Source organism: Euprymna scolopes, chromosome 34 (genome assembly GCF_053919585.1).
Source record: "Euprymna scolopes isolate OS-2025 chromosome 34, ASM5391958v1, whole genome shotgun sequence".
Lineage (NCBI taxonomy): Eukaryota > Metazoa > Mollusca > Cephalopoda > Sepiida > Sepiolidae > Euprymna > Euprymna scolopes.
The window spans coordinates 2,456,488-2,473,942 of NC_136515.1; the positions used below are offsets into that span (position 1 = coordinate 2,456,488).

Genomic DNA, 17,455 nt, shown 5'->3' on the forward strand with positions numbered 1-17,455 from the left:
AACTCTGCTAGTTCGCTTTTTTTTCTTTTTATATACTGAATTTGTAACAACTGTATTCATAAAAGTAATTGCGTAGTTGTAATAAGAAATGACCACAAATCTGATGTGAGCATACAATTCGGTAATTAATATTTTCCTTCCCTATGCTAAGAATGAGTTTCTAAATGATGACGTAATTAATTCAAGCATTGTAAAAAAATTCCTGTGTACCACAATTTTTTAATAAATAGTTAGGTGAAAGTGTAGAATATTTAAAAACAGCCTCTCTTCTATAGTTATTTTTTATTTTAAATTAAATTTAATAATCATCGCGTTAGTGTTAAGATGTGGTTTCAAGAAATGTTTGTCTCCCTTGGTTTTTTTTTTTTTTTCGTATTTTTAGTTTCTTTATATATGTTATGGGCAATGCTGGTTGTAGAACTGTTTGTTGCACATATACCTCTTGGCCACTGCCAACTCTGTCAGTTCACTTATTTTTTTTTTTATTGTTTCCACATTTGATATTTCTCCTTTAGGATAGGAAGGTAATCGTTCATGGCGCAACCCTATAGCATTACGGCTCATGACTCAACCCATTACGGCTCATGACTCAACCCATTACGGCTCAGACTCAACCCATTACGTCTGAGGGCAGGTCAAAGTCTTGGACAGGCATGTTGTGATGGGCTAGTAATGGCCAAGGAGCCTGATCAACGATCCTTGCTTTGAGAGTAATAGACTGATGAGATACTCCTGGCACTCAAACGGTGGTTGTATTTCTGGGACTCAAATGGTGGTCGTACTCCTGGGACTCAAGCAGTGGCCGTTCATCTGAAGCAATTTCTTCAGATGCACCATAAATACAGAACCAAGTTCTTAAGGTATCACATACAGTTTTGTCCCTCCTTGATGTTATTAGAACCACTTCCACTTATCGAGTATATCAATCAGCACACACCATAAAATTCCTACCCTGTATATCGACAAAATCAACCATTGCTTTTCCAGGTCTGCTAATGACATCAAGAGTTCCATGGGCTGAGATGTTGCAATGTTCTTGTAAGTGCAAAACTGGGATCTGGTTTGCTGATGATAGCATCCAAACCTGGCAAGAACAATCGCTGTCTTGCATTCGTCAGCATAATATTCACACCTTGATGTGAAGAGTGAACGGATTCCATAACCTCTACCCGGCATCGTTAAAGTGGAGAGTTGACTTGTTTGTTACCTCCAGGCAGACCAACCATAAAATTTCTGCTCCAATGTAGTAAGCAAAGCTGTCTCCACCAGTACTCTCCTTTGGTGTTCGGTATTTCTCAGTCCAAGTTTGTTTGTTCGGACATTGAATTTAAAATTCACAAAATTTGACTTGGCCTCATAACCTCAATAATTCATCCTTGTTCTGTTTTCATGAAGTGGAATTTCTGTCGGTGGGCTTCTTTGTGTAATCTTCTCACAGCCACCAGTCGTATCTCACATAGAACGTACGCCTCTGTGCCAGAGTTGAGCCTTTTTAGCACTGCAAGTTCAAAGAGTGGCCTGCTTGTTTCCAATGCACATATTACCCGTAGTTTATTCTGGATTGCAGCTGGGTCTTCCAATCTGCATATATATTTGTATTGGGGCCCATACATCCAAAAACAATGCCCATTCTCCATCAGTGGTAACTAGCCCTATTGAGGGCCATACTACAAGATCAAAGAGTAGCCTGTTTGTTTTTGGTGTACATGTCTTCTGTAGTTCATTCTGGATTGCATAGAAATGACAACAGTCTGCATCAACTGGGTGTCACCATTTATGACTTTCTTTCTATTTTTTTTTTTACATCACCGACCCATTGAAGCACACACACATGTTTGCCAAGTAAGTTACGGTTTTCCTTACAGCCCATCAGAAAACTCATCTTCTGCAAACTTGAAGAGCACAAACTCAAGAAGCGTTAGATGAGCCAACTGTTATCTCGAATGATTTGAAGAAACTGATTTCAACTGTTGTCGTCAAAGTTTCCTTCTTTTTTTATATATAAAACCGTTTCTTGTGAGATTCTTATGTGACAATGTTGAAAGAATTCTGCCTTCAAATTAAGACGTGGTCATTCATTTGACGTCCTTATATTTGGTTGCATTGAGTTCATTCGATGTTCCATCATTAACCGAACATTCTTCATATTCGTATTTAATCTGAAAAAAAGAGATAAAAGGAAAAAATATCAAAATAAAGATGCACCATAATCAAAGAAGATTTTGTAAATTGTATTTCTTTTTCTTTTCTCATTTTTTTTTGGAAATATTAAGGTCTATAGGTGGTTGGTCTCTATTGGACTTTGATTATATCATCAACAAGCTCGGATGTTCAAGATTTTAATCTAGAGCTATCACTCAATGAACTATGCAATGTTGTATACATTTCACAGCAAAATTGTCAAATTGTAGAGTTGAATGTAATAAGTAAAGAAGAAAGCGCCCACGTGTGTGTGCATTATGTGGCTATACGACTTATCTTCAAGTGGGATCTGGGAGAGAGAGAGAGATTAAAGATGGTGGCCGTGGATTTATAAGGTGTAGTCTCATGGAATCACACGAGATTACACTTCCCACTGCACACATATGCAAATGAAATGGAATCAGTTTTTAATAAAATGTCTGTTGGCAGAGGTAAGGAGGAGAACGTGTGCTGGAAGTTGAGAGAGAAAATTGGCAGTGACGAATTATAGCTGAACTTTTGTTTATTGTATTTATTTCATATATTTATTTATTTATTATTTTATTTATTTTATTTATTTCATATATTTATTTATTTATTATTTTATTTATTTTATTTATTTATTTATTATTTTATTTATTTTATTATTTTATTTATTTTATTTATTTATTATTTTATTTATTTCATATATTTATTTATTTATTATTTTATATATTTATTTATTATTTTATTTATTTTATATATTTATTTATTTATTATTTTATTTATTTTATATATTTATTTATTATTTTATTTATTTTATATATTTATTTATTTATTATTTTATTTATTTTATATATTTATTTATTTATTATTTTATTATTTTATTTATTTATTATTATTTTATTTATTTTATTTATTTATTTATTATTTTATTTATTTTATATATTTCTTTATTATTTTATTTATTTATTTTATTTATTTATTTATTTATTATTTTATTTATTTCATATATTTATTTATTTATTATTTTATTTATTTTATATATTTATTTATTTATTATTTTATTTATTTTATATATCTATTTGTTTATTATTTTATTTATTTTATATATTTATTTATTTATTATTTTATTTATTTCATATATTTATTTATTATTTTATTTATTTTATTTATTTGTTATAAAAAAAGGTATAAAAATTTAATTTAAATTGAATCAAAAAATTACCTTGGATTTATTTTATGTAACGTACATTTTGTTGCAATTTAAAAACACTATCTTTCATCTAGCAATTAATGATATAAAATTTTTAATGATTTTTTTTTTAAAAGTGCAACAGAATATATATTACATAAAACAAATCCAAGGTAATTTTTTGATTCAATTTAAATTAAATTTTTATAGCTTACTTTGTAGAATTTATAAAAGTGCCCTTTGAAGATAAATAAATTTCAAATTGAATCTTGTACCTTTATTTTTAAAGCCTATAGTAAAAACATTTTGTTTCACAATTTTCATGCCTTGGATGAAATGTTTTTTTTCTAACTTAACAATAAACACGACTTACTATTTTTGGAGTGAATATTTCAACTTTAAAACAGCATTGCTTCCACGTGAACCTATGAAAAGATAGAAAGAAAAATTACGATATTAAGAGATTTTAGACATACGTGCATGCACACATATACACATACAAACATACATGCACACATACACACATACAAATATACATGTACACATACAAACATACATGCACACATATACACATACAAACATACATGCACACATAAGTCCCTCAGGAGTCCATACTGGGCCCAACTCTCTTCCTGATCTACATCAATGATCTCCTAAAACACATACTAAAATCTTTCGTTGACATCTATGCTGATGACACGATCATCTATGGCAACACATCAAAGGCCGTAAATGATGATGTTCTCTCTGCTTCTCTCTCCTCTGATCTTGAGCGTGTGGTACAGTGGGGAAAGAGGTGGCTGGTTACCTTTAATGCATCTAAGACCAAGCTCCTATCTCTACATCATAAACGCTCTGATCCCCATCTGGCATCAATTGAAATGAATGGCTATCGTCTAGGGGAGGCCCCATGTTTTGATAAGCTTCTTGGGCTTGACTTTTACTCCTGATCTTAAATGGAACACATACATCAAGTCTGTGCCCAAGGTCGCTGGGAAAATGGTGGGATCCTTCTACCGCTCCAGAAGATATCTCACTACTGATGCAATTCTCTATCTATATAAGAGCCAAGTACGTCCAAAGATGGAGTACTGCTACCACATCTTGGCGGGAGCTGCTTTCCTGCCTTGTCAGAGTACAAAATAGACTTCGTGGCTTAGTGGGGAATGTCCTTTTCTCTACCCTGCAACCTCTTTCCCACAGAAGAGACGTAGAGAGCCTGTCTTTGTTCTATCGTTATTTCCATGGCAAGTGCTCGTTTGAGCTCCATTCTCTGGTCCCCCCCCCCTCGCCAATCTTTTCAAAAAACACCTGACTAGCTGAAACCACCGTCAATAATTTTCCCCACTCTTTATCTGTGCCTAAATCAAAACGTAGATTCCATGAACAAAGCTTCTTTCTTAGAACTGCACGCCTGTGGAACTCTGTTCCGCTTGCCTGTTTCCCTCCCGACTTCAACCTGAATGTCTTCAAGTCCAACACAAACAAATACCTGATGAACCGCCCTCCTAAGTAATGACACCTTATCAATTCTCCAATACTATTGCTACACTATCCCACCGATTACTGTATGCACAATAACCCTTATCCTCGAGTGGCCATTGAGCCTTGATAAGTGATGAACTCCATGTAAAAAAAAAAAAAAGGTATAAATAAGAATATGCTTATCAGCTGAGCTGCACATCTGTACCGTTTCGATCCCTTTTGTTGACCAGAATGGTATTATTCGTGTCGGTGGCTTTTTAAACAAAGGGCATTTCTGTGAAGATGTAAAACATCCGATAATACTTCCCAGAAAATCTCATATAACGGAACTCATCGTCTCACATTTTCATGAGAAAGTTAAACATCAAGGTCGTACTATGACTGCAAATGAGACAATGTGGGTTATGGATTCTCGGCTGTAGTTCAGCTGTCTACATCTTTGTTTCAAAATGGGTCGCAAAGTCAGAGGTCAAACACAAATGCAAAAAATTAGTGATTTACCAGCAGATAGAATTCAACCTGAGCCACCCTTCACTTATAGTGGGGTTGATTTTTTTTTTTTTTGGGGGGGGGGTCGTTTTTCATTAAGAAAGGGAGAAAGGAGTTTTCTTTTTTTCTTTTTACACAGGAACCACCACTTATCAAGGCCCGGAGGCCACTCGAGGATAAGGGTTAATGGGTATACATTAGTCAATGTGATTATAGCATAATAAACGTAAGTAGTAGAAATTTTGTAGATTGGATTACTCAGGGGGACGGTCCATCAAGAACTTGAGTTACGGTGATATAGCGTTCTTTTCGCATGTATGTCTTCCTGAGCAATCCATCTGGAAAGTGCTACGTCATTTGATGCAAATTCATTTACCAATGCATTACGAAGATTCGTGTCCATTCGTGGCACAATTAGACAATTGAGATCCGACCGAAGTACAAATTTTATTGGAGCAAATCGTGAACTCTAAAAAGATGACAAAATTAGGATTCGACTATATTACCTTTAAAACAAACACGCCTACAGCGAGCCAAATGGGAGATGCTTGGAAGCGACAAATCAGAACTGTCAGAAAAATACTTTCCTCCCTTATGCATGCTTTTGGAGCTAGTCTAGATGATGGGTCCTTAAGAACTTCCCCATGCAAAACAATAGCCATCATAAACTGTCGACCATTAACAGTGGATGGCTTAAAAGATCCCCTAAACATGGAACCACTCACACCAAATCATTTATTGACAATCAATTCAAAAATTGTACTGCCACCACCTGGAAAATTCCAGAAAGCCGATCTATATTGTAGGAAGAGATGGCAACGAGTGCATGATGAGTGGAGAGGGCTCCGTAAACTGTGGTGAAGGCTACCTCTCAAGGAGCAGGACATACATGCATACACACATACATGCACGCATACAACATACATATATAATACAAGGTGATCACCTTTTTTTTTTTTTTTTTTTTTTTTCTTCCTTTGAAGATTGTAATGCCGGGTATGGGGCAGCCAAACCAGCTGCCAACATTGCCCCGCTTTTTTATTGAAACCAACCGAGAGCTCTTTTTAGTATCCTCGCTGTTCCCTTATGGAATCACCCGTGGCATCGTTAATAAAATTCACCATTTTTTCTATAATCCAATCATATTTGGAACAAAAAACTTTTCAGTCATGAAGACATGTTTAATAACATCTAATAATAGATGATAATAACTAATAATAATAATAACTAATAATAATAATAATAATAACTAATAATAATAACAACTGTGTGACGCCTATGTAAAAAAAAACAAAAAAAAAAACATGAATTTGTTAGCAAAAAAAAAAAAAGCAGAAAAAAAGAAAAGACTAAATGTGATATCCAGAAGTGTCTTGCCTACAAACCACTACTGAACGCACAGCAGAATGGTGGTTTAAGAAATTTTGTGGTGGTGACGAGAGTATTGAAGATGATGAGCGTAGTGGAGTTATCGAAGATATCTCAGTGCTGATGCAATTCTTTTTCTATATAAAAGCCAAGTACGTCCAAGGGTGGATACTGCTGCCACATATGGGCAGGAGCTGCTAAAAACAGCCTGTCCTGCCTTGACAGAGTACAAAATAGACTTCGTGGCTTAGTGGGGGATGCCCTTTTATCTACCCTGCAACCTCTCTCCCACAGAAGAGACGTTGCGAGCCTATCCTTGTTTTATCGTTATTTCCATGGTAGGTGCTCATCTGAACTCCAATCTCTGGTCCCCCCTCACCAATCTTTCACGAAAAACACCCGACTAGCTGAATCCACCGTGAAAAATTTCCCCCACTCTTTATCTGTGCCTAAATCAAAACGCGGATTCCATGAACAAAGCTTCTTTCTTAGAACTGCACGCCTGTGGAACTCTGTTCCGTCTGCCTGCTTCCCACCGGACTACAACTTGGATGTCTTCAAGTCCAATGTTAACAAATTCCTAATGAACCACCCCCTTAAGTAAACACTTCATCAAATCTCCACACTAACGTAATGTACTTGCAATAACCCTTATCCCTGAGTGGCTTCCGGGCCTTGATAAGTGGTGATCACTGTGTAAAAAAAAAAAATTTGAGAGAAATTGGAAAGACAAAAAAACTTACTAATGACAACCAAAAGAAACGCTGTTATGAAGTGTCGTCTTCAATTCTTTTATATAACAAGAACGACCCTTTTCTCAACTGGGTTGTGACTTGCAATAAAAAGTGGGTTCTTTACAACCGGAGATGTTAAGCTCAGTGGTTAGATGCCGACGAAGCTCCACAACACTTCCTGAAGCCAAAGTTGCATAAAAAAAGGCTATAGTGACTGTTTGGTGATCTGCAACCGGTCTCATCCATTATAATTTTTTGAATGCAGAGAAGTACTGTGAACAAATGGATGAAATGCATCAGAAACTTCGACAACAACACCCAGCATTAGTCAACAGAAGAGGCCTAATTCTCCTCCACGACAATACCTGACCGCACATTGCTATACCGACTGTACAGAAGTTAAACGAATTGGGCTACAAAACTCTGCCTCATTCACCATACTCCCCAGCCCTGTCACCTACCGACTACCACTTTTCAAGCATCTTGACAACTTTCTGTATGAGAAGTTGTTCCAGAAAATGCATGGATCTACTTGATGTATGGAGCTAATCAAAATTACAAAATGAGAGAAGGTAGAATTACTTAAAGACAAATAAACCCTGAAAGAAAGACACCAACAGTGTTTGACTTCAAACTTTCACAAGAAACACTCGTCTAGCTGTAAACACTATCAATAATTTCCCCCACTCTTTATCTGTGCCTAAACCTAAACGTAGATTCCATGAACAAAGCTTCTTTCTTAGAACTGCACGCCTGTGGAATTGTCTTCCGTTTTCCTGCTTTCCGGCTGACTACAATATGGTTGTCTTCAAGTCTAAAGTAAATAAGTTCTTGATGAGCCGTTCCATATAAGTTATTAAATTTACCAAATTTTCATTACTAATGATTACTATATTGACCAACTTCTACTGTACACTCTTTAACCCTTATCCTTGAGTGGCCTCTGGGCCTTGATAATGTGGTGATGCCTTTGTAAAAAAAAAAAAAAAAATCCAGCAGGAAAAGAAGGTGTTACAAGGCTAACTGACAAAACAGTCTTCAGATAAAAATAAATCCGTAGAATTACTTACCAAAAAAGGATCATCATGAAAGTTGCTATGGCAACAATATAAATCATAATCATGATAACTTTAGAGACTCCTGAAAAAGAAATAAACATTTTTTTTTAGTTTTATTAAATAATTGGCAAGTCTAATCTATCTATATATCTATAAAAGTGAACGTGTCTGTCTGTCTGTCTGTCTGTGTACATTTCCCTACGCAATAACTCTGTCAATTTTTACTCTATAGACTCGAAATTTGAAATACCGGGTACTGAGATTTGGGAAAATCGATGTGACGGGTGTCAGCCAGAAATTTGGCTGTTAAGGGGTCAAATTTCAACGATTTGACCTTTAAGAACTCTACCAAACTCCTCCGACAATTTTGGGTCTAGACACTTGAAATTTTAGATATAGGTTCCTTGAACCTGGATCTAACTTAATAAAGTGATTTGAGCCCGAAACAATAAATTTTAAGGGGTCATAATAGGGGTCAAAGTTAAAAAAAATTGACCGCTATTTTTTTTTTTGCTCAACATACACCTCCAAACACCCGGGCAACGCCGGGCTGAAATGCTAGTATATCTATAAAAGTGAACGTGTCTGTTTGTCTGTGTACATTTCCCTACGCAATATAACTGTCAATTTTTAGTCTACAGACTTGAAATTTGATATACAGGGTACTGAGATTTGGGAAAATCTATGTGATCGGTTTTCGGACAGAAATTTTGCTGCTAAGGGGTCAAAGTTAAACGGTTTGACCTTTGAGAACTCTACCAAACTTCTCCGACAATTTTGGGTCTAGACACTTGAAATTTTAGATATAGGTTCCTTGGACATGGATCTAACTTAATAACTTGATTTAAGCCCAAAACAATAAATGTTAAGGGGGCATAATAGGGGTCAAAGTTTAAAAATTGACTGGTTTTTTTTTTTTTGCTCAGCATACACCTCCAGATATCCGGGCAATGCCCGGCCGAAATGCTAGTTAGACATAATCGGATTTGTAATAATTTACCTGCTTATATGAACATTTTTAAAAGACATAAACAAGTGAAGTATGCATGGTCCCCCGTGACAGCACAGTGAACGTGACATAAAGAAATGACTAAGTTCAGCATTTGTAACCCCCCCCCCCCCCGCATTTAGCCCCAAAAGTTCCCAGGGGATGTCAAATCCTAGTGAAGATGAACAAACGGGGCAGTTTTAAGCCTTAACATATGTAAATTTGAGTTCTGCACCATGCACAAAAAGAAATGACTAAGTCCATCATTTGCCCCCCCCCAATGTAGCCCCAAAAGTCCCCAAGACTTTAACATACTTAAATTTGAGTTCAGCACCATGCGAAACTGCTAAATAGACATACACAGAAAATTTTGGACAAATTTGGTAAAATAGTCGCAAAAATGGAGTGTTTTTATTAGCACACCCAAGAGTTATCGCAAAGTATAGACAAATAAAATTATATAGAAATCAGTTAGTTACAACTTTTCAGAAAGGTTTATAAAAATCCAAGGCATCGATTTTTTTTTTAATAAGCATAAAAGTGTCAATTTTAGCCATTTTAACACACAAAAGGCACCCCTAGGGGAGAAACTGGAGTTTTCCCGGAAAATCCATTTTGTTACTTTTTTATTCATATCATGTTTAATGTTTGTGAAAATATTTTAAAAATTTCCGAGCAGTAGTTATTGAGAAATGTGCGGACGGATGAATGGACAAACAGACAAACAGACAAGGGTGAATTTACAGGCCCACCCTCCTTTTGTTGGGAGACCAATAAAATTATTGTTACATACTAAAAATATATGCAATTATATTTATTAGATGGCTTAAATTCGCAGAGGAAACGTTAGCACATAAGCAGAAAATACCAGGCAAATGGACTGAGTTAGCTGTGCATTGAGGATCATTATGCCATGTGTCAATAATGCAGATAACTTGGTACTAACTGGAACCAACTTGCTTGTGCTCAAGCTAAGTGCAGAGGGGTCGAAATGTTAAGACTAAAAGGCTTCAAACCTGTTGACTTGGGACGAATGCATTGCACCTGCATGCTGGCAGGGGTCACGAGGCAGATCAGTGCATGTTGATTGCAAGTTGTGTTAACAGGATGTTACCACCCTACACATACACCTTAAAATAAATAGATGATGCACATGCGTTTCTAGTCAGAGACAGTCAGTTAGTAAGACCAGTAAGACAATCAGAAAGTGGTTTCATTCTGATTCTAGTCTGATTAAACTACTTTCTGATTGTCTTACTGGTCTTACATATAATAGTATTCAAGTCATGTTTTTGGGAACATGCATGAATCGTTGCAAGGGGGCACTGACCAAGAAGAGGAGAAGATCTCCCAATATGTGACATGCACACACATTCCCATGACTGTATACACAAGTCAAAGGGTTAAGACTAATTTCCACTGACGAAGCATTGCACCTGCATGCTAGCAGGGGCCACGAGGCAGGTCAGTGCATTTTGAGTGCAAACTGATTAATGAGATTTTACAACCGCACACATACACCTTAAAATAAATAGACGATGTACATGTATTTCTAATCAGTTAGTTGGGGAATCACAGTCAGTCAGTCTGTCTCTGATTCTAAGAAGATGAAAGACTTATTGTAGGGGTGACAAGATGGGCAGGAAGGCAGCTCAACTGATAGTAAAATTCCCACCCTCCTTCTAAGGATGATGCAGAAATAGGAAAGCGACTTTGACTGTGGAAACTGAATAAAGATCCAATTGTCCAGATAAATGAGATTTGTGCCTGTTGCTGAGAGAGCTTTTGTTCCATCAGGACACAAGCCATTCAAGGACACAGCCAAAAACTGTGGCCTTGATTGAGGGGAGACTAAAACTTGCTGCTATGGTTTCAAATGATCTGAAATAACAGCAAGGGGAGACTTGATTCCAAATATTTCTCTTCTGTTAACTCTCCTTTTTGGAAATAAGGTGCAATTATGAATATCTCCAGTACCAAATAATCTGTGAAATTTACTTTATGTATGAAAACCAAAGAGGAGAGATATAACATATGAGAAATATTTGGAATCAAGTCTCCCTTTCTTGTTATTTCCCCTCCATCAAGGCCAGAGGTTTTGGGGAAAATATTAGATATTTTGTAATTCATATGCAAAACTAGGAAAACAAATGACTATGATTGTAAAAAAGTGCCAAAAATAGGCTCTGGATGATGGATGTTCCTGTTAATGTGCGACCTTAAGGGCAAATGTTACATAGCCCACTACACAATTCAGGTCATTACCTTTCCAACGAGCCTCCATTTGTTAAATTCTGGTCCATAGTCGCTGAGATTTAGAACCTGTAAAATTGCCATATATATGGATATATCTATACTGGTAGCCAAATTGAATATTGGTTCTATGAGGCGAAACTACATCAAAATTTGCAGGCTATTTGAAGATTATAGTACTATTCTATGGTCAGAATTTTATAACAATTCGTAAAAAAAAAAGAGCCTATATTTTCAAACCAATAAAATATCCTCGAATTTGCCTGCATTTATATAATGTTCTGGTAGGCCAGCTTCAGTTTTGCTGCCTCGGTTTTTTCCTCTTGACAGGCTACACACACACACACACACACACACACACACACACACACACACACACATATAGTATGTTTATTATACAAACATTATTTGGTTACACATGTGCATACATGTTTCAGTGGAATCCTAATTCAAGTATAACACTTCATCAGACCAAAAAGGAATCCATATTGAAACAGAAGTCAAAGTTACATTAGTTTTTACAAGATATTAGAGTGTGGTTTTGTGACATGATGTGGACCGAGCGATGCCGAGTGACCTTGCTAGTCGACACGAATTCAGAGGAATTCGCACGGCTGAATTCTAATGATGATGATGATGGTTTGATTTTGTTTTAAACAGAAATGTCTATGGGATTTTGTCAGAAAGAAAAAAAAACAAATAATTGTTCTTATCTTATTGCTATTGTATATCCGTTAACAACGAAAAGGTTGTTTTTAAAACCTCTGTTGAGCGATATGAAGAAATGCAGAGATTCTTAAGCTGACAGCTTGGGGTGGGAATCGGGGGTGAGGGGTCGCCGCCAGGCATTGTTCGACCTGGAGGTGACTAATAGCTCCTAATTACATGATAAGGAACACCTCAGTGCAATGAGGGTTAAAAATGGGGATAGATAAATCCGAAAGGAGGAGTAGAAATCAGGGAAACAGAGAGAGGGAGGAAATTCAAAAGAAAAAGGAAAGGGAGTACAAATTAATAGGATAAAAGAAGAGAGGGAGAGGAAAGAGAGAAAGAGTGACTCCAAAAAGGTGGAAGGAGGAATTACTGATTTGATAAAAACAAGAAACTTGGCTAATTGGGGTCTTTTTTTTCGCTGATCCCTTTCCGTGGACTGACGGTAGATGAAGAACGGAGAACTTAGTAAAAGAAACAAAACTGCTAGCCCCCTAAGTTGCATGACTAGGCCAGTGTGTAACTATTATTTGTAAAGTCGAAGACAATAATCAATTCTATGTTAAGAAAAACCAATTAAGTTTTGACTTTATTTTCTTTGATTGGAACACCATTGTGAATGCAATATATTTCTCCGATAGCCCAGGTGACGGTTGGAAGCTGATTTGAAACAGAACCGGAGGGCGAGCGACGACGACGGCGAAGACGAATTCGACCACTAGACGAAACCACGGGTAACGCCACAGGTATCGGCTATGGGTGCATTTCAATCACGAGTCTATGCACCTGAGCTGAGCTGCACTGGAGGGGTTACAGTTTAAGTTCTGGAAGAAAATGGGATGTATACTTTGTAAAGGTGAGCAGTAAGGGTTTTGGAGGGAGGTGTGGTGAAGGAAGGCAGCAGGAGTGAGAGAGGAGGGGGAAGTACGATTTTGTGTGGTTAAGCTGTTGCAGTGAGGTGTTAGTATCTTTTAACTTGGCGGTTGTTTATTGGTCTGAGTTTTCGCTTTGATCTGAAGTAATATTATACTTTTATCGTCGCTACTTCCCTATCTTATGTTTCTATGGTTGATTTTTCTTTTCCAGTGGCGACTTCATTTTCCTATTGAAAAGTTTTATTTATTTATTCATTTATTTATTTTTTATTCTATTCATTGCTTTTCTTATCCGTTCATTTGTTTATAGTTTTCAAATTATTTATTTATCTATTATTATTTTTCAATCAAGTTGGTTGATTGCCTACTCTAGTCGGGAATCCACCGTGGTGCATAAGAAGGAAGTTTCATATGCCCCCCACACACAGTGACTTAGTACACAATACATTGTAGTCTACATTGCATTGTAAAGAACCTACTGTTGATTTTTTAAAACTATTTTATATATAATGGCTTGAAAGTCAAGTATCATTGTTCAATAGTGTTCTGAATAAAAACATTCATTTCTAACGCGCCCCTGTCATATCAAAGAATCTACTGTTGATTTTATATGCCAGGCCCTTCTGCTTCTTCTGTGATAAAACTTCCCAAATGCACATGTGATGTTAGGCTGTATAAAGGTGTTAACTTTGGTCCAAATCATACTGTTCCTTCTTTAATTGGATTTTTTCGATCATCGATTTTCGACACTTATCAGAGGCAATCAAACATAAAAGTTATATAAGAACACTTCCAGATACATAAAGTATATTTGTGGGAAATTTTTAAAAATTGGCCCAGCCATTGAAGAGTTCATAGGGAAGGAACACATACAGACAAAATGTGTTTTATATATAAGATAAAAGTAACTCACCTTTCTTCTTCATGGTACTCGGATGTGTTCCTGGGAAAACAATATATATATGTGTGCATATTACTTTGCAAATTTACAAACAAAAGATAAGATGTATAAATTAAATATAACCTACATTACGAATATTTACACCTAACAGTTGTGTTCCAAAAAAAAAAAAATCATGATCAGTTAATTAGTTTAGGAGTAAATCTTATACATAGAAATGCATGAATCCTAAAACTTAAGCTTCACTTAATTCCAGCAAAATGACAAATACTTACGCTGTGGCGTTGTGGTATTTGCAGAGTAAAGACTTGGTGGAAACTGTACTCTTTTTGTCGCTAGAAAAAAAATAACAAAATTATGTACGCACACATTTGTATTTTCATTGGAAGTTAGAATCATTTTCAAGCAAAATCAAAACAAATATGTTAACGGTTAAAAGTATTTTACGGTCTTTTATACATTCTGTAATTGACAGTTTAAAGACGTTAAAATTACTTGGATCAGCTTGCCCAGGCGTTGAAACCGTGTTAATAAAAATAAACTACATAACTCCCGACACATAATAACATCTTGTTTTTTTTTAATTTTTTTTTATAAACGGAACATAATCAAAAATTGTACAATTTAACTATTAAATTTAAATTTAATTAAATTTAACTATTAAAGTAACGATTACCAAAAACAATAAAAATGAAATCTCATAATTAACCGATTAGTTAAGAAAAAAAGAAAAAATTAAAAACCATTTAACCGGTATATTTTATTTCTCACTGTAACTGTAACCAAACACAATAGCACTTACTTTTTTTTATGTATCTGCTTTAGTTTTTTACGATTTAAACTATTGTTAAGTCTTTTTTTATTGCATTATATTCCGTAATTGGCAGTTTAAAGATGTTTAAATTACTTGCAAATGTTTATTATTAATTTGCAGATTATGTAAACAATTTTTAAGAAATTTACATGCACAGTTTGAACCTACAGATCACGTCATGCTAAAAAAAAAAACACGTTATCGACTTACTCACAGTAGAATTTTCAGGGCCCGTTGTTCTATCATTGTTGCTAAGCAACGACATGGAAAAAATGCCTTTACCGATGATAGATTAATTAAAATAACGGTTTCGATTATCGATCATCAGTAATTATTGGGGTATTTTGAGACAAAACTTAACTAAGATCACTCCCAGACTCATACATTAAAGTTCTGTAAATTTTAAAGAAAACCTGGTCAGCTGTGTCGGAGTCTATAAGAAACAAACGCACACACACACACACACACACACATACACACAGACAGACAAAGTTGCATTTATATATATATATATATATATATATATATATATATATATATATATATATATATATATAGCTTAATTTAAAATTTCAAAGGAAAAGAGAAAGTTCAATTCCACAAAGGAGACTTATCCGGATAATGCCAAGCTCAACAATAATTATTGGAGCTTATACAATAGGACAACAAGCTATGCACCTTCCCTACTCTTCTGATGAGATATATATATATATATATATATATATATATATATATATATATATATATATATATATAAACGTGTGTGTACGTATCCTGTGTGTGTATGGGTACATGTAGAAGCATGTGTGGTAGTGTGCGGATGTATATGCATGTATGTTCACATATGCGAGTGTGTTCGTGGGATGCGTGGGTGTCCAATTCCAAGTTTTATGAAAGACTTAGTTTTGAATAAAGGCCACACAAGTTGCTGACCATTCCAAGTCAAAAATGTTGGAAGGGTCATATTCATATAGATCTTAACCTCCTGCTGTTAACCCTGCCCGCCTTACACTCACATTTCCATCATTCACACTGAGTAAGGCTGAAGGATTGGTCAAAATTATATGTCTTTGAAAAAAAAACATTCTTGATTTTTAAAAGACTTTTTGTATTCCTACACGTCAACACATGGGAAATAAATACAGAAAAGATATAAACATTTATATATTTTTCGTATTGATTATATATATATATATATATATATATATATATATATATATATATATATATATATATATATATTTGAGAACAATAGAAATAATATGTTTGTTTTACGTACAAAGAATGGAGGTTTTTTTTAGGTAAGGTTTTGAAAATGGCGTTGGTCCAACAACTGTGACGATTCTAATACAGATGTAATAGAATTGGTTGCGTTGCAGATTCTTCAGTTCAACCTTTGTGCGAGAAATGGACACATTTACCAGAGAACCTGCAATTCGAAAGGTAAAAACGTTTACTGATAATATTTTACTAAAGGGAGATAACTATAGCCCATCATAACCATTTATGTGGAGATAAAAGAAAATGTACAACGTTTATTGCTTTAAATTCAGATTTTATTTTTAAATCTAACGACCATTTTTTTATGAGTCCCTTAACTTTCCGGGGTCGTGAGGGGAACTGTATTATTTCATGCAGCGTGTCTTTATCAAGAATAGCCTGACAGCGTCCATCCATCTTCATGCTTTACATATGGCGCTTAGCCTTCCCAAACGGTCACCCATCTTTTATTGACCAGGCTCATCATTGCTTAACTTCAGTGATCTGGCAAGCACCAGTGTGTAAACGTGATTGTACCGTGCATATATGTGAAAAGGATTTCATTTTTTGGTCCCAGATTTACGAAACTGCAAACGAATTGCTGAACTGCACGCACGCAAAATGTATCTGGGGATTCCCCAGAAACGTGTCTGGCCTTGATTGGTTCTGTGAATCGTCAGACCCACCCCGTGACCTAAGTATAAGAGCGCATACTCGGGTCGAAAGAGACAGATTGAAGCCAAATCTCGAGAGAAACACACGCTCCCGGAAAACGCCACCCTCATCTCCATCCATCCTAACCGCCATCGTGATAACGAAGAATATTGAATTGAATACAACATCAATAGTAGCACCATGGTAGTAAAACTGGGCATGAATGTGCGTATATCGAGCTAGAAGTCCAAAACTACATAACAAACACCCACAAAGTTGGTATTTTCTTGATTAGCATCCATCGTACAATACTTCTACACACAATTACAGATCGTGGGTAGAGGAAGTTGAGGACGACAGCAAGAAACATACGCTGACAGTCTGAACACCTGGGCAACATCAAAAATGATGAGCAACAATGAATTCATGAATGCCTCGAGGGAGAGAGATAGATAGATGGAGAGCCATAACTATAAATGCCTGTGCCAGGCAGGACATCATTTGAATTGA

General features: G+C 35.6%; 1 protein-coding gene across 5 annotated transcripts in view; it reads right to left on the reverse strand.

Annotated features, from left to right (window-relative positions):
* Nucleotides 1-356: 356 nt before the first annotated feature.
* LOC145259083 (uncharacterized) overlaps nt 357-17,455 on the reverse strand; it is a 202,858-nt gene continuing 185,759 nt past the window's right edge. For 4 of the 5 annotated variants that reach the window (XM_080116719.1, XM_080116723.1, XM_080116722.1 and 1 more), the window contains 6 exons: nt 16,311-16,460; nt 14,493-14,552; nt 14,230-14,259; nt 8,502-8,571; nt 3,729-3,780; nt 357-2,159 (listed from right to left, as the gene is read on the reverse strand). In XM_080116719.1, coding sequence (XP_079972845.1) covers nt 2,076-2,159; nt 3,729-3,780; nt 8,502-8,571; nt 14,230-14,259; nt 14,493-14,552; nt 16,311-16,460 — 446 coding nt within the window. In that variant the 3' untranslated portion in view covers nt 357-2,075. Of the gene's footprint in view, nt 2,160-3,570; nt 3,781-8,501; nt 8,572-14,229; nt 14,260-14,492; nt 14,553-16,310; nt 16,461-17,455 lie in introns of those variants that run through there. The other variant, XM_080116721.1, reaches the window with a different exon arrangement.